This window comes from Cynocephalus volans, chromosome 10 (genome assembly GCF_027409185.1).
Source record: "Cynocephalus volans isolate mCynVol1 chromosome 10, mCynVol1.pri, whole genome shotgun sequence".
NCBI lineage: Eukaryota > Metazoa > Chordata > Mammalia > Dermoptera > Cynocephalidae > Cynocephalus > Cynocephalus volans.
The window spans coordinates 116,354,140-116,381,719 of record NC_084469.1 but is presented as its reverse complement, the minus strand read 5'-3'; the positions used below and the strand labels follow the sequence as shown (position 1 = coordinate 116,381,719).

Sequence of the window (27,580 nt, the reverse complement as noted above, 5' to 3'; positions counted from 1 at the left end):
TGCTACATAAACTTCCATCATCTGGCCCTTCAGCCTCATGTTTGGTGGGACTCCTGTGTGTATGCACATAATTAATATGGTTTTCTCTTGTTAGTCTGCCTTATATCAATTTAAGTTGTAGCCCAGCCAGAGAACCTAAGAGGGTGAGTGAAGCCGTTTTCCCTCCCCCACATCCCTCACTGGAGACCCTAGAACGGGCAACTGCGTCCCCAGAGCAGCACAGCCCAATGCCCATGTGCTGACCCAGGCTTGGTGGCCATGGCCTGCTGTGGGTGGCACCGATGGGGGCTTGAGCTGCCCTGAGGTGGAGGGCCGTACTGTCCTGGCATTGGTTTCCAGGCAAGAGGGCAAGTTCAATCCGCTTTTTAATACACAAGTGCTTTGATCCAGCAAGAATTAGTAATTAGTGGGGAGCTGGCAAGTGGGCACCTTGGCAGGCTCACAGCCTGGCAGGGCATCTGCCGATCTCTCCAGCCGCAGGAGGGGGAGGCCCTGCTGTACAGATGCTGGGGTGTCTGTCTGCAGGTGGGGGTGACATAGCCGGGGAGAGGAAGGGACACGGGGTGGAGCCTCAAATCCGAGGTTAGTGCCCACCCAGGGTTGGTGCCTGGCTCCTCCTGCCCCCACCCCAGTGGGAGATGCTGGGAAACCCCCACTGCTGCTGGGTGGCAGTCCTGTGCCCTCTGCCAACAACGACAGCAACAATAACAGCTGCCATAAGAAAGAGAGAAGGAAAGGAGGAAAGGAAAAGAAAGAAGGAAACCACGTCCAGTTTAGAGTTGGGAACCCCAAGGCCCAAAGCAGCCAATGCCTTGCCCAAGGACTTGGAGTAGCCAGGCCATGCTGGCAACAGGGCCGGACACCCTTTAGACCTCATGTCTAGTGAATGTTTGCATGGAGTTTCCCTGCTAACCCAGGTGTCCCATAAAGAGCCCCCCAGCATGCAGGCTGATTGGCCTGGGGGTGGACTTCCTGTAGCTGGGGCTGGGGGGCGTTTCACCTCCTCTGGGCTGCACACGGAGGACAGAGCCAGGGCCAGAGATGGGACCCTGGCCTTCTTGGGACCCCAGTATCTCAGCACTGTGACAGAATGGGGCAGGGGAGATGGGGGTCGTCCTGGAAGCCCCTGGGCTGTGCCTCCAGGCCTTGGCGAGGACCTGGCTGTCATTCTGCAGGATCCCAGGATCCCTGGGGGGTGATTGGCAGTGCCAGTCTTCATGGCTTTAATAAGCTTCCGTTAACACTGCTCCTGATTTGTGCTGCTCCAGTGAGGTTTGGAGATTGGCCACTGGATTTTTGAGCCTTTTTTCCTTCCCTCACTTATTCATTCAACAAAAGTTTATTAAGCCTGGCACTGAGCCAGAGATTGGCTCGTAGAACTCCTAGTCCAAACATTTTGAACACAGGGTTTCAGAGATGCCCATGAGTAAGTGGAGTCCAGCCTGAGAGAAGCAGGGGTGCGGGGCACAGTGTCAGACCTCCTACAGCCTTGATGGGTTGGGTCAGACACTGACAGTCTTCTCCACCTGTGAGCCACTGAACAACCCGACATGCATGCACACACACACAAGCACATACATGTGGCATGTACACATTCCCATACAAGTGATGTGTGCATGTGTGCATACGCACACACACGCAGACACATGCCATGTCAAAAGCCTGCACGTGCACATTCACATGTGCACACATGCTCACACAGGCACCCACATGCCTCACACAAACATACACCTTGACATGTGCACACACATACTCATGCTCATACACACACAGGCACATGCATGTACACACATGCACATGTGCATGTACATGGGCATGTGCACACATGCGTATGCACACACCCACTTCTGCCCCTCTCGTTTGAGGGGTTGGGGACAGAGTATTAGTAGAGGCTTATGCCTGTTCTTTGCTATTCTTACCCGGCCACAGCACCCCACATTGCACAAGGCTTCATAACCCCAGCCCGCTTGTTGAAGCTCATGCCACCCTTGGGACAAGGGGTGGGCTCTCCAGCAGCAGGGCTCCCAAGGAAGACAGACCTGGAGGGGCCAGCACAGTCTCTGGACACAGGCTCAGGGCATCCAAGCAAGGAAGCCTGGGGTCCAGGAGCAGGTTGCGTCCCCTTGGCTGCACAATCTCCTTGCCCTTGGGGGCCCTGGAAGAGGAAGATAGCTGGGGGGGGGGCGCGGGGGTTCTGAGGCAATGCCGATTTACAGCTAGTATCTAAAACAGGGGTTTCACCAAATGTATTTTTACTGCATGTGGTGCATTCAATATTTTTTATTCTATTCCTCTTTCTTTTAAAATAATTCCTGGCCACAGTGCTGCGCATTGATCTCAGCGGGACACGCCCAGGAGTTTGAGAACCACAGGGCAGGCGACATTTCTGGTTCTTCCCATCTCTGAGATCTGGGGATGCTAGAAACACCCCTAAGCTTTCCTTCATCTTTGAAATAAAAGAAAGAATAAACACACCGAGGCACCTCCTTCCGCCCCTTCCCAGCTGGCCCCTTTACAGGCACCACTTCAGGAGGTGGTGGTGGTTTTCTTTTTCATAGTGATCAAAAGCAAACCCGGGATCAGAGTCAAGATCTGGAAACGGATGCTGAGCAGAGTGGAGGGTGCCTGCCTACTCCTGGGCCACCTGCTCCTGGGCCACCTGCCCCCTCTTCCCAGAGTCATGGGCCTGGGCTGCCCATGGGAGGGTGGGGGAGGCTGACTCAGCTGCATCTCCCCTGCCCCATGCGGTGCTCACTTTGTGCAATGAGATCTTTACCCCTTGGTGTCTCCAGACTGGCTTCATCCGTATCTTGGCTTCATCTCTAACTAGCTGTGTTAAGTTGTTCAGTGGGGGTCCCCTGAGCACCCTCCCAACTTTCTGGGCTGTTTTGAGGGGCAGTTTTGCCTGGAGGTTAACAGTGCACAACGAGGATGACAGCGTCTGGGTGCACAGCAGCCTCTGTGTGACCTGAGGCAGCTGACCCACCCCCTCTGTGCCTCAATCTCCTCCTCCATAAAATGGGCATGTAATAGTAGAACCTACCTCATAGGAGGACCAAGCAGGTTAAGATTTGCAAAGCATTTGAACAGTGCTTGGCACGTAAAGGTGGCTAAATCATTTAAATGACATTAAGTAATTATCTTAAGGGGTTGCTGTCAGGAGAAATAAAACCTGCTGTGTTCCATCAAGCAGCTCCTAAAGGCTGGGTGGTGGTCTAAGCACATGTGTGTTGGGTCACTACCATTTCACAGATGAGGAAGCAGGGGCCCAGAGAGGTTTAGTCACTTGCTTGTGGTCACACAGCCCATAGTGAAGGTGCAGGGAACAGGGTAAGCTTTCGTAGACCGTCAGCCTCATTATCATTGTTATGGCTGCTTGAGGAGGAAATGAGCTGCCCTGGGCAGAGCTCACCTGGCACGTAGTAGCCGGGTCTCAGGGCAGCACATCCCGTGGGCTTCATGGGTTTTAGCATCGGGGCAGGGGTCGGGTGTGCTGCAGCTGGGCAGCCGAGCCTGGGCAGCTGTCTGGGCAGTAAGTGCCACATGCCAGCCGCCACCCTGAGCTGCCCTCGGCCCTGCGCTGTCGCTGTCGCGTCGGGGGCTTTCCAGGTCTGTCGTCGTTACCCCTGCAGCCAGGCCAGCAGCCAGGTGGTGGATCTTTGCTGTTTAACATGATTGCAAATGGATTTTCCCTGAGGACTTGTTCTAGCGTCTACCCGTGTACAGATGCCAAACTGCCGACCGTCCTTTCCACAATTCCTCTGAACAAATGGTGACAATGCTGAGCAGGCGCGGGCGGGACTCAGCCGACGTGCTGTGCCCTTTCTGGAAGCTTCTACCTTTCATTTCCCACTCTTTCTTTTCCCCTTTCCATCTCAACCAGGACTCACTTCAGTCAATTATTCCCTTCAGATCTTTTCAGGGAAGACAGTAGTAAAAAGGCACCGAAATTGCTGTCTTCTCAATGTTTCTTCCACTATTAGATTTTTTTTCCTGGATGTGGGAGAGAGATTCTTTCTAATCTTTGCTTTTTTCTTCTTTTAAAAAAATTAGTCTTAAAATCCCTTGCTGGTCAGTTTCTTAGATTCTTGACTTGTATCTTTACCCCATGAGACTGTGTTTGTATTTTCATTTTTGATGACTTTTTTGTTGTATGTGTACCCAAAAAGAGGTGATGTGCTGTTGTCTTTCTGCAGTCCAAAGTGTCAGCTTCTAGAGGGCTGGAACAAGGGCCATCCGGCTGCTCCATTGTTAGAGCACCGTGCTGCCAACACCAAGGTCCAGGGTTCGAAGGCTGGAACATTCCACGACTTGCCCACGACCAAATCCTCCATCCCTAGAATAGTGCCTGGCACAGGGCAGGGGCCTGATAAACACTTTAAAATTAACAGGTTTGTTTCGTCCCTCACCCTCCAATCCCAGCACAGCTTTGAGCTTAGACCAAGGGCTTTAGAAGTTCCAGTGAGTTTCTCAATCTCAATAGAGAAGGGTGTAGCCGGAATGGAAAGGCATTTAAAGATTGTACAAAGCATTTAAAAATAATTGTGCTGGTGTTCAGAGCCACCTCGTGACACCCATGTACATGGCGTGTTCCGAGTTCGGATTGAGGGATGAACAGAGCACTTCCCGCGGGTCAGGCTCCTCCCCGTGTCCCATCAGGAGGCGGCCGGAGCCCTCTAGCTGTGACGTCCCAGCTCCCCTGGTGTTCACCCCTGGCAGGTTGTCTACCCCTCTGGGCTCTGCATGGGTCTGGAAAATGACGATGACAACAACGGTGTCTACCTCACGGGCTGTTGCAAGGAATATGTGAATTAGAATATGTGGAAAGTACTTAACCCAGGGCAGAGCACGGAGCAGGTGTTGCACCTTTGTTGAGTGGTATTTTATTGTCTTCCCATTTATTATTCTTGTGAATAATAAGTGAAGCCTCTTAATGGCTGAAAGACAATTTGCCGCTGTGTACAAGATCACGTGGATTACTTCAAGCTCTCTCTCTTTTTTTTTTCTTTTTTCATTTCGTTTCTTTACTACAAGCTCTCTAGACCTCCACTATTTGCATTTTTTAATGTGCAAGGTTCAAATGGGATTGGGCTTTAGGAAGCAGGGCCTAGAGGTGGTGGCTGGAGGTTGGGTCACTAACTTGGCCTGCTACTGCTGGGATGGCCTTGGCCCCGGGGTCTGCAGGGTGCCTGGGACACACCCTCGATCTCTTGGCAGTGGAGTCCAGAAGGGCTGTGGTCTCGTCCAGCCTGCTGTCCCTCTGCAGGTGAGGTTGTGTCCGCAGGGCCCAGGTGGAGCCCAGCATAGCTGCTTCCCCCAGTCCCTGGGCCTGCCAAGTGATGACCAAGTAGGCGTGACATCCCATGAGTCTGTTTTCTGGGGCTGTCATCGTGTTTCCACGATCCTGCGACAGAAACCCTGCCCCGGCATTAATTCACATTATAGCCAGCACATCCCGACGTGTGTTTTCAAAGGGTATAATTTCTATCAACTTCAATTAGAGCTATTTTTATTTTTGTCACCCTGAAGATTTCCCTGCGGTTAAGCTGCCATTTTTCACTGTAATACCCCTGGCAAAGGCTGGGGAAAAAAATTAATAGTCTAGTGATCACTTAGCTAATGCGCTGTCAGTGCTTGATAAACTGACTGCCCTGGGTGAGGTGGCTCAGTTCCTTCCACAGTAATTATGTCATATCCACCTGCAGCAGGCCAGGCCCCTTTGGTGGAGGCCCAGGGTTAAGCCGAGCCCCCGCAGGGCCCAGGGTGGGGGCCTCAGTGGCCTCATGGGCCCCACTCTCATATCCTTTTTTTTTTTTAGGACTTTCTGGATGAATACCCTCTCCTTGGAGTGCATGTGTCAAGGCATCTGTCTCTGTGTAATTCAGGATACACCAGGGTGGGCATCTGTCTGTCTTCTGGCTGTGTGACGTTCAGCAGGTTGCTAAGCATGTCTGAGCCACATCTGAACGGGGAAACGTACTGTAAGGGTTAGCCAAGGAGGTGATGGCAGGGTGAGGAGAGTGCCATGCGTCCCATGGGTGCCGAGGAAGTGGGGCGTCCATTTGTGAGTGGCTGTGAAGCGGGAGCCACAGGGAAAGCCAGGGGCAGGCTCTGAAGCAGGAGGAGGGAGGGGTGGGGGAGGGGCATGGAGAAAGCCTGAGGGGGGCAGAGGGGACCCCACCTCCCGCCGCCTCCCGCCGCCTCCGGCCACCTCCCACCACCTCCCACCACCTCCCACCACCTCCCACCACCTCCCGCCGTCTCCCGCCGCCTCCTGCTGCCTTTCAGGGAAGAAGGCTCTTCTTGGCTCCTGTTAAAACCTGAACCAGTGAGCAGTTCAGCAGGCTGTGCTGCGTCCGCCCCATGGAATACTAGTCAGCAGTGAAAAGAAACGAGCTATGGATTCACATGACCGCCCAGACAAGTCTCCAGGGAGTTCTGCTGAGTGAGAAATGCCAGCCCCAGAGGGTCACGTGCTGCATGATCCATTTGCAGAACATGCTTGAAATAACAGAATCGTGGGGTGGAGAGCAGACTCTTGGGTGCCAGGGGTTAGGGATGGGGGCAGGAGGGAGGTGCTGTGGTAATCACAGGGCGTCTGTCACCGGGGGTGCTGTGGTAGTGGAAGTGTCCTGTGTCTGACTGTGGTGGTGGCACAGGTGATAAAACTGCATGAAACTAAACACTCACACACACGCGTGTGTACAAGTCACGCTGGGGAGAGCCGAGTAAGCTCGGTGCATCCTGCTGTGCCATGGCGCTGTAGTTTGTAAGAAGTTGCCACTGGGGACGGTGGGTGGCGGAAACGTGGGATGGGCGTCTTACATTATTATTGCTTATAACTGCCTGTGAACCTACAAATATCTCTACGTAAAAAATTAAAATTTTTTAAAAGGCAGAAACCAAAATCAGATCATGTCCTCCTTGGCTCATAACACTCCCAGGGTTCCCATCTCACTCTGAGTGAGAGCCAGAGTCCTCCCAGGGACCCAGGAGGCCCTCTGAAATGGGACCCCAGTGCTGTCCTGGCTCCTCTCCTGCCACACGGGCCCCCTCTCTGTTCCTCAGACATACCTAGGCACAGTCTCACCTCAGGGCCTTGGCACTGGCTGTTCCCTATGCCTGAAACATTTTTCCTCCAGGACTCCACATGGCTCCTTCCGTAACTCAGCTATGTCACCTCCATCTGCTGTGTTGGGGATGCCGTGCCAGGGCCTGGGTTCCAGGGTGCCACTCAGAGGGGGCTGGTGGTCTTGGGGGCAGATCTGTAACCCCTCAACCTGTGGCACTAGGATGTGGCACTAATGGAGGTGGGCTGGGACAGAATCCAGGGGAAGAGAGGGCAGATCCTTGGTTGAGAAGGAGGCAGAGAACATTTTGAGAGAGGGGAGGCAGACTGCATTTTGGGGTGGTAGGGGACTCAGCAGCAGTTGACAGTGGCTGATGAGCAGAGCCCGTGCTGCGTCCACCCAGAACCCTGAATAGAGCCTGGGCCTGGCCCAGATCCTCCTTCCCCAGCTGCCCGCAGGTCCAGGACCAGCGGAAGCCCTTGTTTCTGGGCCTGGGTGGTGCCTCCTCTGAGAGGCCATGATAGGGACAAACAGTTAGAAAACAGGTGATACCGAAAAGTTTTCAACTAGCATTTGGCAGGGTGTTCATGAAACTCCCGACTGGTCTTCATTTACCTTACACGGCCCTTGCTGGGCCAGGCCCCGTCCTTGGAGCTTTACAAATGCAAACTCATCCACTTCAGAAAAACCGTCCTTCCGCGGTCCCCCGGGTGCGTCACGCAGATTTAGGTGCACCAGTCGGGGGTGCTGCAGCGGGCTTCGCCTTTCGCTGTTTCTCCTAACCTTGCTTCTGTTCTGAGTCAAGGCTCAGCTGCTCTCCCATGGCCGCCCCCGCCGCCCGCTGGTTTTGCCCACGAGAGTTGTGCTCTTGACAAGGTGTGTAGGGTAGCAGTACCTGGTGTTCCACACCCACCACGCACCCCTCCAGCCACCCAGGCCTCCTTGATGCCAAGTCCAGCCCACTGCTTGTTTGTGAATGGCCCATGAGCCAGGAATGGTTTTACCTTTTTAAATGGTTGCAAAAAAAAAACAAATTCAAAGGAGGATAGTATTTCACCATGTGTGAAAATTTTATGCAATTCAAATTTCAGTGTCCCTAAATAAAACTTTATTGGAACAACCACATGTGTTTACATATAGATTGTCTCAGGCTGCTTTGGTGCTACAGTGTCAAAGTGGAGTCCTTGCAAAGAGACCATATGGTCTGCAAAGCTGAAAATACTATCGGGCCTCTTAAGAGAAAGTTTGCCAACAGGCTCCTGCCTCAGGGCCATGGTGCTGGCTGTTCCCTCTTCCTGGTACACCCTTCCCCCAGGCATCTGCATGTCTTGCTTCCTCCTTTTCTTCAAGTCTTTGCACATCCTTCTCAACAGGGCAGCCTATGGAAAATTATCTCTCCACCCACCCACCCTCCTCCCTATCCCATTCTCCTGCTATTTGTCTTCTTGGCACTTCCCACCCACTGACATATGAATACTTGATTTATCCGTATTTGTATTAGAAGGCTGTCTGTCTTTCCCAACCAGAATGTCAGCTCCTTAAGGGCAGGGCTTTTTAACTCTTTTGTTTGCTGCTATATCCCAGGCCCAGTGCCTGGCCCATAGTATGTGCTCAATAAATGTTTATTGGACGAATGGGTAGATGATTGGATGGATATAAGGACAGACGGATGGATGGATGGATGGACAGATAGATGGATAGATAGATGGATAAGGAGATGGATGGATGGATAGATGCACAGACAGATGGACAGATGGGTGGGGGTAGATGTGTGGGTGGATGGATGTGAGGGCCTGACAGAGATATGGATGAAAATCTAGCCTGGGTCAAATCACGTGACTCTTGCATGTCACATGAAAAGTCAGAACTTTGGTTAAGGGGTTTGGTGGGGTGAATATGGTGTTTCAGAAAGATTGCTGGGCCCAGGCATGGTTGGGGGACTGTAGCTGGCAGGGCTGTTTGCCCAGAGACCAGCGGGAGGCTCTGACCCTCTGAGGCAGGAGAAGAAAAGCAGGCACACCATTGGTGGGGGAGAGGGGGACCCCCAGAGAGATGGGGTGTCAGGCAGCGGTCCTGTCTGAAGTCAGTCCACGTCTCAGGGATCTTGTCTGCCCCCCTGGGCCAGGCTGGAGTCCCCAGCAGCACCAAGTGCCGTGTTGCCTGCCAGCTCCTGGCCTCTGGAAAAGTAACTCCTGGGTGGAAGCCACTGCCCTGTCCCAGGTCTTGCAAGGGACTGACAGCTACCTCAGAGGCTTCCCTGGGGGGGGGGGGGGGGGGGGGCAGCAGCATGCCTTCTAGAATGTTCCCCTCAGCCACAAGAGCAGCAGACACAGGGCATATCTGCCTCTGGCTGGCTCCTGCTGGCCCCACTCTTCCCAGTCATACCTGCCCTGCCCAAGTGTGTGTCTCCCCGCAGCTCTAGGTGCTATTCACAGTCGACTCTGGCTTTCTGATAAGGCTCTCAGAAACACCCATGCCAACCATCCCATCCAACTCAGTGTGGCCAAACACAGCAAGTGAGCTAACCATTCTGTGCCTCAGTGACCTCGTGTGTATAAGGGACATCACAGTTCCTGTTCACAGCGCTGTTTAAGGCTTACATCGGTTAACACCCGCAAAGAGGAGCTGGGCCTGGCTCTCCGTGGTGCTGGGCACGCAGTATCTGCAACCACTGAAAGCCATTTCTGCCCCGGGCTTCCTGCTTTAGGACCCTGTGTGGCCTATGACTCTAACAATCTGCCCTTTCAGGGACAGACAGTGGCCCTGGGTTTGGAGATAATTCCCAGTTTCAGCTGACTCCGAAGATTCTTCGGCCCAGCAGCCCTTGAGGTCTCTAACTGAGGACTTTCTCATCTTCCTATGAAAAGCTTTTATTTGTGGCAGGTGGGGTGGGGTAACCCCTGCTTTCTTCTGTTCTTTATTTAACAAACACACTTAGGGGCTTTCTGCTGCCCAAATAGTAACTTGGGGAATTCTCAAGACTGCCCTGTGCTGTGGGTGTGACTCTCAGTAACCCCCTTTACTGATGAGGAAGCTGAGGCCCAGAGACCCTGAAATGCATGCCCAGGGTCACCCAGCTGGGAACCCAGGCCATCGCTGCGGCCCAAGTCCTGCCCTTGTTGACACATAACTGCCTGTGGCCTCTCTTTCTCCACCTCGGCTTGGCCCCTGCCCTTCCGAGGAAGGACAGCTCCTTCCCTTTCCACAGATACCAGGGGGAGGTGTGGTGCCTGCTGGAAAGGGAGCCAGGCCCTGCCCACTTTCAGTCCTCCAAGCCTCAGTTTCCCCACGTACTAAATGGATTTGGTCATACACTTCACCTGGCCCACCTGGTAGAACCATTGCAAGGCTCCAGGACATGGTTTTGTGCAGACACTTTGCAAACTGTCCAGGGGGCTCGGGCAGCTGCAGTGAGTAGTCAGTCACCTGGCCAGGTGACAACACTTGAAGCCTGGGGCAAACTTGTCTTTTTTTTTTCCAGTCTTGGACCATGGTGCACTCTGTTGTCTTCGAGACTGGATGAGCGTTGCCTCTCCCTCCAGCCTCTGAGGGGTAGGGAAGAGGCAGATCAAGACCCCCATCCACCCTGCCGCTCCCCCACCCCAGCTGGGAGCACTGCAGCCAGAGCGCCCCTAATTGCTGTCACAGATGTGGCAGCCACCAGCCTCTCCCGCGTGATCTGCTGTGTGGCGTGTGCTTAATTAGTCCCTGATGACTCATTTGCTGGGTGCTGTGTGTATTCCATATCTAATAACTTTCCAATTACACCCGGTTGCTGCCACACGTTTAATAACCCTTTAGTTGTCAGCTTATTGGGGACTCTGCATTCGGCATCTCCAATCTCCCCCTGACCCAAAGTGTTATCATTCCCTTTACTGCAGTATTTGAAGTCCTCTGCTTGCCATCACAGAGCTATTACAGGGAGTTAAGGGGCGTAAAATACTGTTTTTTGGCCTCTGATGCACCAGCTCACAGCGCAGAACAAGAAATCCCCTGAGCGGGGTGAGCAGAGTGTCTTTGTAGGTGGGCTTTGGTGTGGGCCGCAGCAGGTCAGGAAAGGGGGCTGGTGAGGAGTGGCCTGTGTGTGTCCCCTTCTCCCTCCCTGGCAGATAGCACTGGTCTTGTGACCTACATGTCCCCAGCATGGACAGAGGCCTCTGGCCAGCCCAGGAGCCACTCCTTGGCTGTGCCTACCACGCTGACCCACCAGCACCTGCACCTGCCCACTGCCTGTGCCTGGCCATCGCCTGCACCCAGCCGGCGCCTGCACCTGGCTGGCGCCTGCACCCGGCCATTGCTCGCACCCGGCCAGTGCCATGTGGAGGGAGGTAGCTTTGCTTTTTGCACTTGGCTTCTTGCCTGCGCCTGATTTTTCCTTGGGGCAAAAGGAAGGCGATGCTGCATTCTCTCACGCCATCGGGATGCTGTGTCTCTTCCCTCTCTTGCAGTGTGTTCTTGTCTCTTCTTCCCAGCCTTGCTCTCGAGATCAATCAGCCGCAACCCATCAGCAAACCTTCCCCTGCTGCCATTTACCAACAGCACAAACCTGCATGCCCAAGAGCACAGCCCGGGGTGCTGGGTTGCTGCTACAGCATAGCATGAGCGTGGGAATCAGGCTCTGCTGGCATTTAGTGAGCACCTACTGTGGGCCAGCACTGTGCAGGGACTAGATACTTGACGGAGGACAGACAGTGGCCTCAATTCTTGGCTCTCACTTTGACTAGCTGAGTGACCATGGGCAGATGACTTGACTTCTCTGTGCCTCAGTTTCCTCCTCTACAAAGTGGGAGTTAAGGTAGGGTTGTTGGTATGATTAAATGGGCTACTGATGTCAGGTGCTCAGCTGGCATCCGTCTCATAGTAGGTGCTCAGAAGGAGACCATCCCAGCCGGTCAGGAAAAGTGGGGGAGCACCATTCTCCTGGCACTGGGCCTCTTGGATCACGTGTCCCAGATCCTGCCCCCATGACTTCAAGGGCATTGGGCTGGCAGGTGGGCCTAGGAGAAGGGGGCCCTGCCAGTTGGAGCCAAAACTGCCAGAGGCCAGGTGTAGGAGAGGCACAGAGACAGCCCCCACCCCACCATCCATGGCCAAGGCTGTGATGCCTTCCCCAGCGTACACCCCTGCAGGCTTTATGGATCCCCGGAACCACCGTGTCCTTTGACTCTTGTTCCTGATGCTCATGCCTCTCTATTCATGAGATCAGCTACTGTTTTTTGAGCACCTACTATATGCCAAATGCTTCAGCAGAAATAATTCGTTTAATTCCTGCCATTATCCCTCTTGGAGGTAGGCCCTGTCTTATCACTCCCATCTTGCAGAAGGGGAAACTGAGGCCTGAAGGGGTGAAGTCACTGCTAAGCTCTCCCAGCTGGGGAGAGTGGCTAGGACCCAGTATCTTCTGTGCTCCGCTGCTAGGCAGGCTGGGAGATGGAGTCTGGCTGGGTACTTGGGAGAGAGAGGGAGCTGGCTCTGTGCACGGCCAGCCAGTCCCTGCTGCAGAGCCTCCTGGAGAAAGAAATCTCAGTGTCTCTGTTCAGTGGCTTGTGGGCTACCATGGGTCCTCAAACTGCAAAGTCCCTTGTTTCTAAAAATACATGGTTTGCGTGGCACAACGTGGAAAACATGCTAACTGAAAGAAGGCAACACGAAAGGCCACATATTGTATGATTCCATGTGCATGAGATGTCCCAAATAGGCACATCTATAAAGACAGAAAGGAAATTAGTGGTTGTCCAGGGCTGGCAGGGGCCAGGAAAAGAGTGACTGCTCATGGGAATGGGGTTTCTTTCTTTTTTGGGTGATGAAAATGTCCTAAAACTGACTATGCTGATGGTTACACAATTCTATAAATATATTAAGAGCCATTGAATTTTATACTTTCAATGGGTGAATTGTAGAGTATGTGCACCATATCTCAATAAAACGTTAAAAAATAATAGACCAGGGAGTTTCCAGACTTAAGATCTCATGGACTAATAAAATTAATAAAATAAAACTGGATACTAGTAAACACACACACACACACACGCACACACATGCACCCGCGCACACAGCGTCCCCTTTGGAGCAGGGAAATTGGATCTGTCTTCTCCCCCAGCCCAGCCTTGAATTTACCTGGAGTTAGCTTTCTCCAGAAACCATTCAAGTTCCCTGGAGAAAGTTCCCTACAATACAAGATCTCATTAGGATATTTAATGGTGGGCTGGAAATCCCCTTTTATTTTGAAGAATGCTAGAAATTTTCCCCCTTTTGCCCTTCCCTGTAAATTGACTACAGCTTTAAAGGTGGGGGCTTGGTCCAGGGACACTCAGAAAACAGTGGCATTTGTCCAGCCCTTTCAGTCCTTCAAGGCCAAATTGGCATCGGCCCCTTGGACCCTCCAAGATGCTGCGATTTCCAGGCTCCCCTCCACCAGGAGGAGGGGACGGGATGGCAATATATGTCCCATGCACAGGCACAATTGTACTTTAAATTAAAACAGACCATGGGTTTGGAACTGTGGGCTCTGAGAGAGAAGCCATGTGAATGTGTTGGTTGAAGGGCCTGCTGTTGTAAATCAGGAATTGTCACAAATCTGGCCATTGAAAGGTAAGGAAGGCGGCTCTTTGCCCCTGTTTGATTCTCTGGCTGAGAACCTTTGTCTCCACCTGGAAGCTGGTGCTGAGCTCGAGACAGATAATCCATATCCCCCAAACCACATGTGGCCAGCAGCCTCGCCCCTCCCTTGATATTGACCAAGCTTCCCCCCGGAGTCCTGGCAGCTGTAGATGAGAAAGGGGATGGAATCCTTGTACTCCCAACAAGAGTCAGAGGGATGGGAAGAGCTAGACCAGAGGAGGGACTGGCACCTGGTCCTCTGTTTCTGGCACACACAGCTCTGCAGACAGCACTACCAGGGAGCATTTATATGTGGGCCAGGCACTATTCTGTAACTTGGCGGGTTGCATTACTCACCTATTGCTATGTAACAGACTACTACAAATTTAGCAGTTTACAACACACATTTATGATCACACCACTAAACTGGGTCCTCTGATCTGGGTCTTGCAAGGCTACAAATCAAGGTGCTAGCTGGGCTGCAGTCTCACCAGGAGGCTTAACTGGGGAAGAACCCACTTACAAATTCATCACTTTGATGGCAGGATCATTTGTCGGTGGGACTCAGGGCCACTACATATGTTCCTATGCGAGCTTTTGTGTGGTCGTAAGTTTTCAGTTCTCTTGGCCATGTGCCCAAGAGTGGAATTGCTGGGATACAGGGTGGTTCTGTGTTAACCATTTGAGAAATCGCCAGGCAGTTTCCACAGTGGCTGCACCGTTTCATATTCCTGTCCACAGCTTGTGAGGGCTCGCACTGCATTTTAACATTTCTAAAATGGATTCTCAGCTTCTTCTTGAAAAATCAGAAAATCCGGTGAGATGGGGCCCGATTCCTTCACTGTGACACTCACTGGCACTGAATAGGGCTGCTGTCTCCCCAGTCTTGCCCACTTGGTGTGCTCGTACAGTTTACCTTCCTGGCCCCTGTGGGGATTTGCTTCTGGCCTCTTGTCCTCGACTGTGAGCTCCTTGAGGAAGGGCAGGAGCCTGTCCAAGCTTGCACTGTCACAGCAGCATATGCAGGAAGCCCGCAGCACGGTAGGGCTCTGCATCTGAAGGTGAACAAGGTCATGTGTGTTCCGCCCCTGGCGTCTGGCTCAGGCTGTCTCCCACAGCTGGAGTGCTGCTCCTCCTGCCCCCCTCCCTTTCATGTTCTACTCCCCTCAAAGGCCTAGTTCAAATTCCACCTGCTCCAGGAAGCCTGCCTGGATTCCCTCAGCCCTTGGGGAGCTCTCCCATTCTCAAACTCCTGTGGTCTTTGCCACCTGCACCCCCGTCTCCCCCAGTGGTAATCTCTCTTGCCATCTGCTTTTCTGTACTTGCTTTGTAAGCTGTCTGAGGTCACAGACAACTGCTAGAGTTTAACCCCCTATGCTGCTAGTTACTGTGCAAGCTCAGACAGGTCACTTTCTTCATCTCGTCGTGTCTCCATGTCCTTGTTGGCGGGGGGGTTGTTGGAAGGATTTACTGTGCTAATCCATGTAAAGCATTAGACCACTGCCTAGTACATAGTGAGCACTCAGGAAAAGGGGCTGTTTTCTCCTTTATTTCCTGCTGGACCTAGTGCTGGGCCAAGCACAGGGTGGGTTCTCATGACAGTCATATTTGTTGACCCCTGTCTTCTCACTGCAGCCCCCTCCCCACCCCCACGATGCCTTCCCTCAGCAGGACCCTGGTTCTCGGCTCCAGGAGGAGAAGCAGGCCGTGGGCAGGGGGTCCAGGCCAGGGCATGGTGCAGCCCTCCTCTGCTCCCCTCCCGCCTGTTCCTGGGGGTTGCACATGGACATTGCCTGATTTGACCTAGGCAGGAGTCTCCTGGGATGGTCAGACGAGCCTTCATATGACTAATCGTGGCCTTGGTTTTCTTTAGCATCACACTGGCAGAACTTTCCAAAATGACTGAAGTCAAGGTTGCAGGAGTAGCTAAGTGCCTGCAGGGTGGGAGCCACATCTGTGCAGGGCTGCAGGATCCCTGCCTTGCTGATGGGTCCGCCCTGGCCCTGGGTGACTAAGTGAATGAGTGAAGCATGCTGGCCCAGGTGCTGTTTCTCCTGGCTCCAGCCTCAGCCGCCAGCATGCCTGTGGGATTTGCAGGGGCTGTGGTCTGGGCAGTGTCACCATATGGATCCCATAAATTAAAGCATTCCCGGAAACGAACGGTAAATTTATATGGCTCTTGCATGTAGGGTGGGTGGAGCCTGTGCTCACCCGAGGAATTCTGAACCATCCCTCTCACTTAGGCATTTTGGTTTTATAGCACTAATCCCTAAAAAAAAAAAAAAAAAACTGGATCAACAAAACGTTGCTGATTGACAGCCACACCATCCCTGGAGCTAGTAATTAGGAAGTGGAGGGTCACCCAACCCCAGGACTGGCCCCCAGTGGCCGCCATGGGTCGTCTAGGCTCTGCAACCCACACAGGGGCTTAGCTTGCTGCCTCCCCAACAGCAGGGCCCAGCCCCCCGCCCAGGCCTCTGAAGCTCCCCTGGCCTGGGCTGACCCTGCCTTGTGACCTCAGGCTCCTACTGTCCCTCTCTGAGCCTCAGTTTCCCCAGCCTTGGAAATAGATGGAACAACTAGAATAGTCAAAGACACAGAGACTAAGAGTAGAGTAGTGGTAACCACGGGCCAGAGAGAGGGGTAAGGAGTTAGATTAATGGGTTAATTTACATCTGGGACAATGAGAAAGTTCTGGAAATGGGTTTTGGTGATGGTGGCCCAACCTTGTGAATGTGCTTAATGCCACTTAAAAATGGTTAAAGTGTTGTATTAGGTATATCTTACCACAATTTTTAAAAATACACAAAAGGTAGGCACTGAAGGGACAGGATGACCTACCTGCAGTGTGGAAAATTAGCTGTGTTAATCCTTACAGCTATAACTAACTAGTAGTTAGTTATTGGCAAGTTCTATGCAGAGCCAAGGACAGGCAGGCCCCTACTAACTAGCAGTTTTTGTCACCGTCATCACCATCATCATCATCACTGTCCTCGCTGATCCCCCAGTGGGCCCAGGTCCCCGGCCAAGGTGTCTCCAGCCCATCCCAGTGGGGCGCTGGGTGCCCAGAGGGGGGCTGCTTTCTGCAGTGCCCACACCAGTGCACTGAGGCCCGGGGCTGTACCCTTGTGGCCTTTGCCATCGAGTGGCACGGGTCCCTTGGCAGAAGGCAGCACCTAGGGGGTAGGGGGTATGGCCGTGAGCAGGGGGCCCACCACCCCTGTGCTCCCCTTGACCACCTGGATGCAGGGACCTAGAAACATCTGAGACATCTGTGTTAGGAAGCTGGAGGTGAGACTCTGGTCACCACCAGGAGGTGGAAGGAGCCAAGTGCTGTCCCCCACCCCTTCCCCTGAAGGAACCCGAGAAATCAAATTGACAGCTTCTGTGTGCATTTTATCAGTTCATAAACGAGGAGTTTCCACCTGCTCAGAGAGCTGAAGGGACTCACCTGGTGTCCCTCCAGATTATAGTAACGGAACTATGGCTCAAACCAGGTCCCCTGGCTGCCTGGTCTGGAGGGGACTTGGATAAGGGACTTCCCCCTGGTTAGGGTGCAGTTGAGATGGCAGCGGGCCGATTTTCCCAGCTCCCTGAGCCAAGCACTAGGCCCTGATGGCTCACTGGGCAAGGAGCACAGAGTGAGCCTTGTCGCCCCTGTCCCTGGGGCCAGGACAAGGCTACACCTCTGGGCTCTTCTCAACCTCGCTCTTCAATCCTTCTTGGCTGAATCCAGTGCTGGCCAGCTGACGGGAGGGCTTGGGTACCTCCAGCTGGGGACTGTCGAGCCATGGGGACTGCGGTGGGATCCTAGCATCAGCCTGGAGTCCCCCGGGCAGGGTGTGTTGGGCAAGGAGGATACTCACACTGTCTGCTGGAGACCTGCTCTGTTGCTGCCCTGGGCCACCAAGCTGAGTGCCTGACCACAAAGGCCAGGCTGTGGTTGGAGGAGGAATGGAGCCCTGTGGCTGGGGACCTATTTATTTATCTACTCCTGGCAGGCATGGCCAAGGCTCACCGTGTCCACCTCTTTTCCTTCCAGGTCACCTCTGCGTCCCTGGAGGCGTCTGCAGCTGTCCACCCTCCCACCCGGGAGCCCGAGCCCCGGCCAGGCGCGCCAGCAGAGAGCCTGTCCAGAGGCCCCAGGACGGGCCTGGAGCCGAGGCCAGCGCAGTGCCAGCAGAGCCGCCGGGACGGGGATGGACCCGACCTCACGGGCACAGGTAGATGCCAGCTCTTTTCCTGTCTCTGGTGCCATGCTGGGACCGTATTGAGCGCAGATGTGGTTCCACCTCACGTCCTGACGTATTAGGGGACAGCCTGCATGCCCACTCTCCCTTACTTGGGTTTGAATTTTGTTTTTTGCTCCTCTGGATCCCACACTGTGGCTTAATCAAAATTCCTGGTTCTTGGGGCCAGCCTGTGGCTCAGTCAGGAGAATGTGGTGCTGATAACACCAAGGCCACGGGTTCGGATCCCATATAGGGATTACCTCAATGGGAGAGCGTGGTGCTGACAACACTAAGTCAAGGGTTAAGATCCCCTTACTGGTCACCTTTAAAAAAAAAAAAAAAAATTCCTGGTTCTTGTATCCTCATCCTGGATTCACGTTCAGCCTTTGTCGTATTTATTTCCTTGTATGGCCTTTGTCTCCATTCACTCATTCATGTCGTGGGTGTCCACGAATCCCGAGGGGATGGCTTCTGCTTTTGTGGGTGCGAAGGTGCTGCGTCCTGGGCCCGCATGCACGGTTCTCTGAGACAGTCCCAGGGGAGGCACCGCCGGCTACTCTCCTGCGGGGCCCCTCGCTGCTGCCCGCCCTCAGCCCCTCAGACATTTCACTCAGGCTGCTTGGTGGCTGCACTTCCCAGGTGACGGATGAGGTATGCCCTCTCCTTGGCTGATTGGCTGTGTGTGTGTATGTGTGCGTGTGTGTGTGTGTGTGCGCGCGCACACACAACTCCCAAGGACTTTTCTGCTGGGCCTGTGGGACCCAGGCTGGGAGGAGTGAGTGGCTGCAGACCAGGCCCTGTGGCTGGGCCTGGGCACGTTGTGCACACGTGTGCTCCCACAGCCCCTTCCCGCGGCCCCTTAGGCCCTATTTCCATCAGCAAGACCTTCCAGAGGGGGGCTGTGGCCGAGGCATCTATGGGGCCCCTGTGTGGGTCCTGCCCCATCGCTGCCCCCTGAGAGGGCTGGAGACTCGAGACCCCCAGACCCCCAATACCAGCTGGTGTGAGGGCAGCTGCTCAGAGCACTGCTTGTCATGAGATGAGCCTCAGCCAGGGAGGAGATGGACAGGCAAGTGAGGGAGTACCTGGTGGGGTTGGGGTAGCTGGCCCATGCCTCTCAGGCCCTGGGCTTTGATCTGGCTGTCCATCTCTGGGACCACCCCAAAACTGGCCTCTTCTCTGTGAGGTGGACTTTGGATTGGAGAAGGGGCTGGGCCCCAGGCTAGAGATGGACCTGGCTGACCAGGGGCTTATGGGCCACTGAGCCCTCTGAGGGGCAGATGGGGACAGGGTGATCAGGAGCAGGGCCGGGCAGAGATGCTCTCAGGGAGCCAGCCTCGGCACACTCAGAACCTTGGCGAGTGAGTTCCCCTGCTGCGTGCCTCAGTTTCCTCATCTGAGAAATGGGAGTGAAGCTCATGGGAGTGGCTGGCTCACAGGGTGGGTGTGGGGATTAAATCCATCAGGTCTCGGCACCCTGCTGCTCATCAGGGTGGGCTGGTATCCACGCCGTTGTTATGTATTTGTATTTCCTGCTCACCCAGGCCACTGCTTGGCAGGGAAACAGCTCTGAGTCCACACCCACCGTTACTGGGGAAGTCCCCAGGGAAGATGCCCCTGCCCCCCAGCTCTCTGAAGGCCCTGTCCTGTGTCAGCCCAGGGTGGGCCCCAGGACGCTTCCTCCTGGGCCAGGGACCCGGGGGCACAGGGGTCAGTGGAGGCCTTCGTGGAGGAGGTTCTCATGTTTCCCTCCTGCGCCCCAAGAGAAGTCCCAGAATATCAGAGTCTTCTGGGGCAGGACAAGCCCTGAATGGAATCCCAAAATGGAGCTTGGCTATTATTTGTGGAGCAGGTCCACCCACTTTTTAGTCAAGGGACCTTTGGCAAACTAATTAGTTTTCCTGAGCCGTCTTCATGTCTCAGACGGAGACTGTCGTGGTAGGTCCTTGCAGAGCTTTTGACGATTTGATGAGCCCATGTCGCAAAGCGCTTGCAGAGAACTGGGCACAAAGGAGCTAAATCTGCCTTTCCCCCCATTATGTCTGTGCACGTCTCATTTTATACGAATGAAACAGCACCCTGCAGTCCGGAGAGGTGAGCAATCTGCTTGCAGGCACACAGCAGTGATGGGGGCTGGGGTCTGAACCCTGCAGTCTGGCTCCTGCACTCGGCACACCAGTGTTGTATGTCCCAGACCTCAAAAATCACCACTTCAGACATTTTCAGGGTGACATTTCCAGTCAGGAGCCCTGTGTGGAGACCTCTGGGGATGAGGCTGTCTCACCACCGGGTCCTTTCTGCAACCTTCCCCATTCTAGAGACTGCTGTGTGTGTTGGGGGGGGGTTGTCCTGGAGAGTCTGGGGGAGCCGAGGAGGGTGCAGAGGCTGTGGGGGACATCATTGAGTTCCTTCCTGCGAAGCACCCCTGGGAGACCAGGTCAGAAGGGTGGGCTGGGGTGGTGGGAGCCCCCTGACCTGCAACCATGTGGGGGCCATGTGGGATGGGTGGGGGTGGGATGCCTGCATCTGCCAGCTGCTCCCCATCAGGCTATGGCCCATCCTGGGGCAGCTTCCCAGCCAGAGACCCTCCAGGAGCACGTCCTGCAGGCCCCACCCAGGCAGCCGCTGCTGGTTGGAAATGTGACAGTGACTAATGGTTTATTACACACCTGCCACCTCTCATCCGGCAGGCGCAGGCTCCTGGGCCCAGCTGTGCACTGCCAGCTGGATGCTGGGCAGGCACAGGATGAGCATGTCCAGACACACAGATGCATGGAGATGGACACAGCCATGGGTACATACGTGCAAACACACATACAGACGCAGACACAGAGAGATGCTGACATGAGTACACACACACACAAGCACACACGGATATAGACACTGACTCAGCTACACACACAAACACACATGCGGATACATGGACACACAAAGATAGATGCTGACACAAGTACACACACAGAAACACCCATGCAAACACACACAAGGATATGCAGACACACAGATCCATGGAGACAGACACAGACATGGGTACACACATGCAAATCACATATGGATATGCAGGCACACAGAGACAGACACAGAGCCCACACACACCTCACACACTCGGGCACACACATAGTAATCAGTTATGCACACATGGATACCCAATCAGGCTCCCCCGTACACACAATACACACATGGATACACAGACACACAGGCACAGGGACACACATAGACAGACACAGACCCTGTATACACAAACATACCACACACTTTAACATACAGGTGGACACATGCATATACCCACATAAATACACGCACAATACATGCATGGGTGTACACACAGATTCCCCACAAAAACACACACCGGTGCGGAGACAGACAGAAACCCTCCCACACACAAACACACAGATACACACAGGCACCAGAACTCTCTCACACATGTACATGGACATGCATACACACAGCACATCTCTCCCTCTTTCTAGGTCTCTGTCCCCGGGCACTGAGCCCTCTCCATTTCTCTCCATGTCTCTCTGCCCCCTGCAGTGGTGGCTCCCTGCCCCCTGCCCTGGTGCTGGCTGGAGCAGGTAGGGGTGCATCTACTGCCTGGAAGGGCTGTGACTGCCCAGAGCTCCACTTCTGACCCCAGTGCCCTGCATGTGTCCTGTCTGTGGGGACAGCAGCTCTTGCCAGAGGCAAGAGCCCTCATATTGGGCTGGGTGGCTGGGCCAAGTCTCCCCCGGGGACACACATGGCCAGCAGCTGTCTCGGTCTCTCTTAAAGACAGGGTTGTGATGTGGAAGGTGGCAGTGAGTTTTGGGGCCACTGGACTTTTCCTGCCAAGCCTCCCATGCCAGCCCACAGAACTAGGCAGTCTTCGGCATCACTGCGGTTGGATGGGCTGCCACCATGTTGAAGCCCTGCCCTGTAAAGCTCCGGGGGCTGACCAGGGTCTCACTGCGTGGACAGCTTTGGTTCCCAGATGCCACATTCAGAGTGCCTGCCTGGGATGTGGTCACTTGCTGGCTGCAGGTATCACAACTCTGGGGCCATGGGGGGACTGGACCAGAATCTCCCAGGACTCCCAGGACTTGTTGCCATCCTGTGAAGGCTGTGGGGACCCCCAGGGCTGGGATTCCTCTGGAAGGCAAGGCACGAATCCTGGACTGACCAGAAGTTTCCAGAGGGGACAGAAGGACATAGCCGAAACCTCCAGCTCAGATCTTGCCAATATTCTTAAGCCTTTCGCCAAATGAAAACCCTTTTCTCATGTGCTTCTTGCATTCACTGTGAAATCCAGCAAGAGGATACTTCTAATGTATCACCAACCAATGGGGACAGGGTTCCCTGGAACAATTATCTTTGTGCTGCCTGCAGCCCCTGTGGGAAAGAAGTGGCACTATTTGGGATAGGAGGAACGCCTGGGGTTGGCATCTGAGACCCGGGCCCAAGTTTCTAAGTCCCGGTGCCACTACTTCCCAGCCATGGATCCTTTGCGAGATTCAGAGCCCTCCCAGGGCTCAGCTGCTCCAGTTACCAAATAGTGTGCTGTAAATAAAATCCTCCTCATAGCATGGCGTCCGTGACATGGGATGAACACAAGGAAGGCTCCAAGGGCTGCCATGTGAGGTTGTGCAGTTTGCACACTGCACAACTCCAGGGGTCACTTTTTCATCAAGGTCTCTGTGAAGGTTCTTTCTACATGGCCATCAGGACTGCCACATTGCACAGCTCGGTGCTGGCCCTGTAATTGTACCACATGGGCCCTGGATGTCTTTTCTGAGCAGTGGGACAGCTACTAAAGTGGTTCATAATATTATTAACAGAGATTGTAGAAACCATAGACCCCATTGATGAGGTTGGGGTGGGGTTACAGAAACCCAGGCCAAGAGTGACTCTCTGGTCACAGTTGTGTTCCGGGGGCTCCTCCTTTCTCTCACTGCCATGTTGGAGGTGTTGCTGGGCTTGGCAGGGTGCTGGGGTTGGTCACCCCTTTTGGGGTGGTCTGTGGGTTCCTTCTGTCCCAACAGCAGACCAGGGCTGGGGCTTTCATTCTACACACACGCTGCCAGGGCCTGTGCCCTGTCGCCACCTCCTCCTGGGTCTTCCCACAGGGTTTCTTGTCTGTGTCCCCAGGCAGGGCTGATGATAGCATCCACACACAGTAGGGGACCCAGCAGACCCCTGAGGAAGGAGGGAGCAAGGATGACCAAGAGAATGAACACACTGAACTGTTTTCCAACACACTGAATTGTACAGTTGTAGAAGCCTGATCTTCCCATGCTGTGCCTCAGTTTACTCATGGGTGCCATCACTACCAATTGCCGTTTGTTGACCTCCCTGAGGAAGGAAAATCTGGCTCCTCTCTGTGCAGTCTGTGACGGTGGGTGGGGCAGGGGGGAGCAGGAACAGGGCCAGCCGATGGGGTGGGGGCGGTGGGGTGGGAGGAGACACGGACATCTTCCATCCCTCTGGCTCTTGGGCTGGCCCAGAAGATTCACTTCTTTCGCCTGCTCTTGTGGGATACTACTGCCTTGTCAACCACCATGGCAGTGGCTTACTTAGGAAGAGGTCTGTGTTGGTTTTCTGTGGCTACAGTAACAAGTTACCATGAACTTGGTGGTTTAAAATAACACCAGTTTATTATCTTCCAATCCTGGAGGTCAAAAGTCTGACGTGGGTCTCACTGGACTAAAGTCAAGGTGTTGGCAGGGCTGCGTTCATTCTGGAGGCTTTAGGGGAGAATCTGTTTCCTTGCTTTTTCTACCTTCTAGAAGCTGCTTGCATTCCTTGGCTTGTTCCCCTTCCTCCATCCTCAAAGTTGACAGTGTAGCACCTCTCTGACCCTGCTTCCATGGCTATACCTCCTCCTGACTGTCTTCTCCTGTCTCGCTCTTCTACTTATAAGGACCCTCATGATTACACAGGGCCCATCTGGATTTTCCAGGCTAATCTCCCGTCTCAAGGTCAGTTGATTAGCAGCCTTAATCCCATCTTCAATCTTAATTCCCCTTTGCCGTGTACAGTGACATATTCACAGTTTCCAGGGATTAGGACGTGGTCATCTTTTCATGTCCATTATTATGCCTGCCACAAAGTTATTAATAAAATCAATTGCATTAGTCAGGACAACCACTGACAGGTGCTGTAACAGGCAGCCCCAGGTCCATTGTGGGTTTTCCTGGTTGGGTGACTCGGGGTCCCAGACTCCGAAGTTCAGCCTGTGGCTCTGCCTTCTCAGGGCTTCCAGAGTGCCTTAATGTTCTCTCCCCAGCAGACACAGGCAAGGGAACACGGGACCCCAAGATGCTTATCCGCCTTGGCTTTGAAGTTTGACCCGTGTTACTTCCATTGACTTTGCATTGGCCTGAACCAGTTCATGCCCCATCCAGACATAAGGGGGTCCAGGCAGCAGAGTCATTGGCAGTGGAGCCGCTGGGCAGTGGAGCTGCCCCCAGTAGCAACTGTCCACACAGAAGGGACGAGCCTGCAGAGGCATAGCTGGCCCCCCCTGCTCCAGCCGGCCATTCCACTGGACAGTGCGTCCACAGTTCTGTGAACCCCAAGACGGCGTGGTCAGAGTCTGTGGCCTTCCCAGACCCCAGAGCATCCCATTTACTGGTTCTGGGGCTGCCCCTGTGTCTCTCTCCGGAGGTCTGTCCTCAGGCTCCTGGAGCTGCTTTGTGGGAAGGGCCGGAGCTCTGTCCCCGGCAGCCCTTCGGAGCTGGTGACTGGCAGCCGTGGGGTGTGGAGCCTTTGCTTCTGTGAGAGGTGCCTCCCACCCTGGGATGGGGCAGGGGCTTTGCCCGAGGTTGTCCTTGCTTAGCCCCCCGCCTCCTGGGCTGCTCCCTTACACCCTGCACTGGCTCTCCAGGAGCTCGGCCGTCCAGATCCATGCACATCCCTGTCTCCTTGTCTGCTTCTGAGAAAACCCCAGAGATAGCGCATTCCCAGGGCCACCCTGCTCAGCCCCGGCTGTGCAAACAGCACCTCGGATACACGTCCCCTCCCAACCCCTTTGTTTAACTCAGCCTCTGCCTTCATGCTCCTTCCCTGGAGTGCTTGAGACTCAGAGGCTTGCGGTTCACCCAGCTCCTCCGGGAAAGGAGCTGCTCGAGACTCAGATTTAGAGCAAGAGTCAGAAAGAAGCCGGTGGAGAATGAGAACAGGCAGGTTTCGTTCACGGTGTAGCCCTTGGGGCTGAGGATTTCTTGGAGCCTGGGCAGAGTCCCTGGAGCCATCCCTCGCAGATGTAACCACAGGGCGTGAGAATCTAGCAGTAGGAGTGGCCTGGAAGTGGGACGTTTATAGGCGCCAGCGTCTGTCCTGAAGCTGACTCATCTTTCCCTCCTCTTTTCCTTTCTAGCCGTGTGTGTAAATAAGCTCTTTGTTGGGTGTGATTAGGACGTCTCTGAGTGTGCAGATCTGGACTCACACTTTCTAAGTGCAAGGCCTGGTTCTGCCCCTTCCCTAGTGTTGATATTAAGCAGATAACCTGCTTGTGCCTCGTTTTCCCCATCTGTAAATGGGGATGATGGTCTAACTGTTGTGAGGATTCAAGGCAGTCCATGTCAGATGCTTCGTGCCTTGCCTGGCCCACGGCTGTGTGGAGCTGGCCTGGCTCCAGCAGTGGGTGTGAGCTGGTGACCACCAGAAACCCTGGCCCTGGGACGGCTTTTGTCTCTTCTTTGTTGGGCAAATGGGCGCCCAGCCGGGGTTGGGACTCCATTGCCAGGAAGGCGGAGACTGCACTTGGGTATTTGGCCCAGGCCTCTGGAAGTCCTTGGCAGGCCCTGTCTAGAGCGGCCCTGGTACCAAGTGCTCTGCCACTGGGCACTTGGAGAGCGTCTGCCCCTGCTTCCAAGCGGCAGCTGCTGCTCCAGAGGGCACAGGGGGCTGCACTTGGCAGTAGCTTCCTGAGCTCTGTGGAGAGCCTCCCTTCCTGGGCTTTTCTGCAGCATGACTGCCTCCTGGCTCCTGTCACCCGCTCTGTCTCTTCCTCGTGTTTCCAGCTGAGCCAGGATCCAGAGTCTGTTTTGCTCTTTACTAGCGACGGCGCTGTTCACCTTCTTGGGAACTTCTTGTAACGCTGGGAGCATGGAGTTTGCAAGGCAGGGCAGGAAGGTTTAGGAGCCCAGGCAGCCTCCGGAGGCTCTTTTCTTGTAAGCAAATCTCTCCCTGAGAGCCTCTTTGAATATTTAGCAGGGACTTACCCTTGCTGGGCCTAAAGACCCTTTCCGACTCTCTTTTTATTACTGCTTCTTCTTATCTGGTTTCTTTCATCCAGTTCCTTTGCAAGTGTGTGACCATGTGTGTCTGTCTCTGACTGGTTTAGATTTTCATGAAATAAAAAAAAAAAAAAAGAATTTAACTTGGGCAATTGAAAAAACCAGAAACCAAGCATTGATTTAAACATGATTCGTAGTGGTCAAAAGGTAAAAGCAGATCTTTGTACCTGGCAGAACTTCTGTTAAGAGGGTCTGTTTGCCTTGGACTGGAATCTCTTTCCAAATAAGTTGATGATAAAGATTTTACGTGGAAGAGAGCTGAACTGCACAAGTGACTGTTCTGGAGCTCAGGGTAGGGTGTCCCAGGGGCAGTTTGGGAGACCCCAGGGAGATAGAGCTCTGTAACTGGGCACAGACCACCCCTCCCACAGTTACTGTGCTTGTGACCCAGATGTCCACGACCCTGGCCGTGGCCTGTACCCATACACCTCTCATTCCCCTTGACCAGGTTCAAGCTAATAAATTGGCCATCAGGAAATCTCAGCGAGTCACAGTTTGGCACCATTGTGGGTTTAGTTGGCTTGAAGAGTGTCATCTGTAACACTGTCACTGTGCCCACACCAACTTTCACCCATGACCTTCTAACATGGAGCAGACACCGTTTGAAAACCTGGCATCTCTTCTAGCTATGTCTTCACCGTGATTCCTACCCCACTAGGTTGTGATTGCCATCGACGCGTCTGTCTCCACCTCCACACTGCCATTTGTGTGTGCATTTGTGTGCAAATATTTATTGAGCACCTGCTACGTGCCAAAGACTATGCGAGGCACTGGGGGGCACAGTGGTGTACAGAACAGACATGAGCCCCTGCCCCGAGAACTTTCATTCAAGAGGAAGGCAACTAACTCACAAATAAGCAAGTAAATGTGGGATAAGCGCCATGAAGAAAATTACACAGGGCTGGGGGACACAGAGAGATGAGGGTGTGGCTTCAGGCTGGTGGTCTCAGAGGCCTTGCTGAGGAGCCAGCATCAGGCAGAGAGTTCCAGGCCAAGGCCCTGAGGCAGCCCGTGTTCAGCATGCTACCCTCTCCATGAAGGCAGGGGCTGCAGCCCACTGCCCTCTTTGTCTCTCCAGTGCCCGGCACTGTGCACATAGTAGGTGCTCGACAAACTTTTGTTGAGTGAAAGCAAGCTTTTAAGGCAGCTGGTGCTGGCGGACCTGACCCAGGGAGGGGAAAACATAAAGGAAATAAGATTCTTGTAAGCATAGGAGGGGTGTGTCTTCCCGAGTTTCCTGGGTTGGGAGCTGATGTTCCAAGCAGGTCCTTAACTCCATTCCAGAGTCTTCCTTCTCTCTCCAGGGCCCGGGGTGGGATCAACCATCCTGCTAAGCTGAGCAGAACTTTCTGTGCTGGGAGAGTTCAGAAGGTCACGGTGGGCGTCAAGGGAGAGAGCTGGCTGC

At 54.0% G+C, this 27,580-nt stretch overlaps 1 protein-coding gene across 6 annotated transcripts in view; it reads left to right on the top strand.

Moving 5' to 3' along the window:
* GSE1 (Gse1 coiled-coil protein) overlaps positions 1-27,580 on the top strand; it is a 426,323-nt gene that overhangs the window by 138,911 nt on the left and 259,832 nt on the right. For all 6 annotated transcript variants that reach the window (XM_063112902.1, XM_063112898.1, XM_063112899.1 and 3 more), the window contains exon 2: positions 17,713-17,893. In XM_063112902.1, the coding sequence (XP_062968972.1) occupies positions 17,713-17,893 (181 nt within the window). The remainder of the gene's footprint in view (positions 1-17,712; positions 17,894-27,580) is intronic.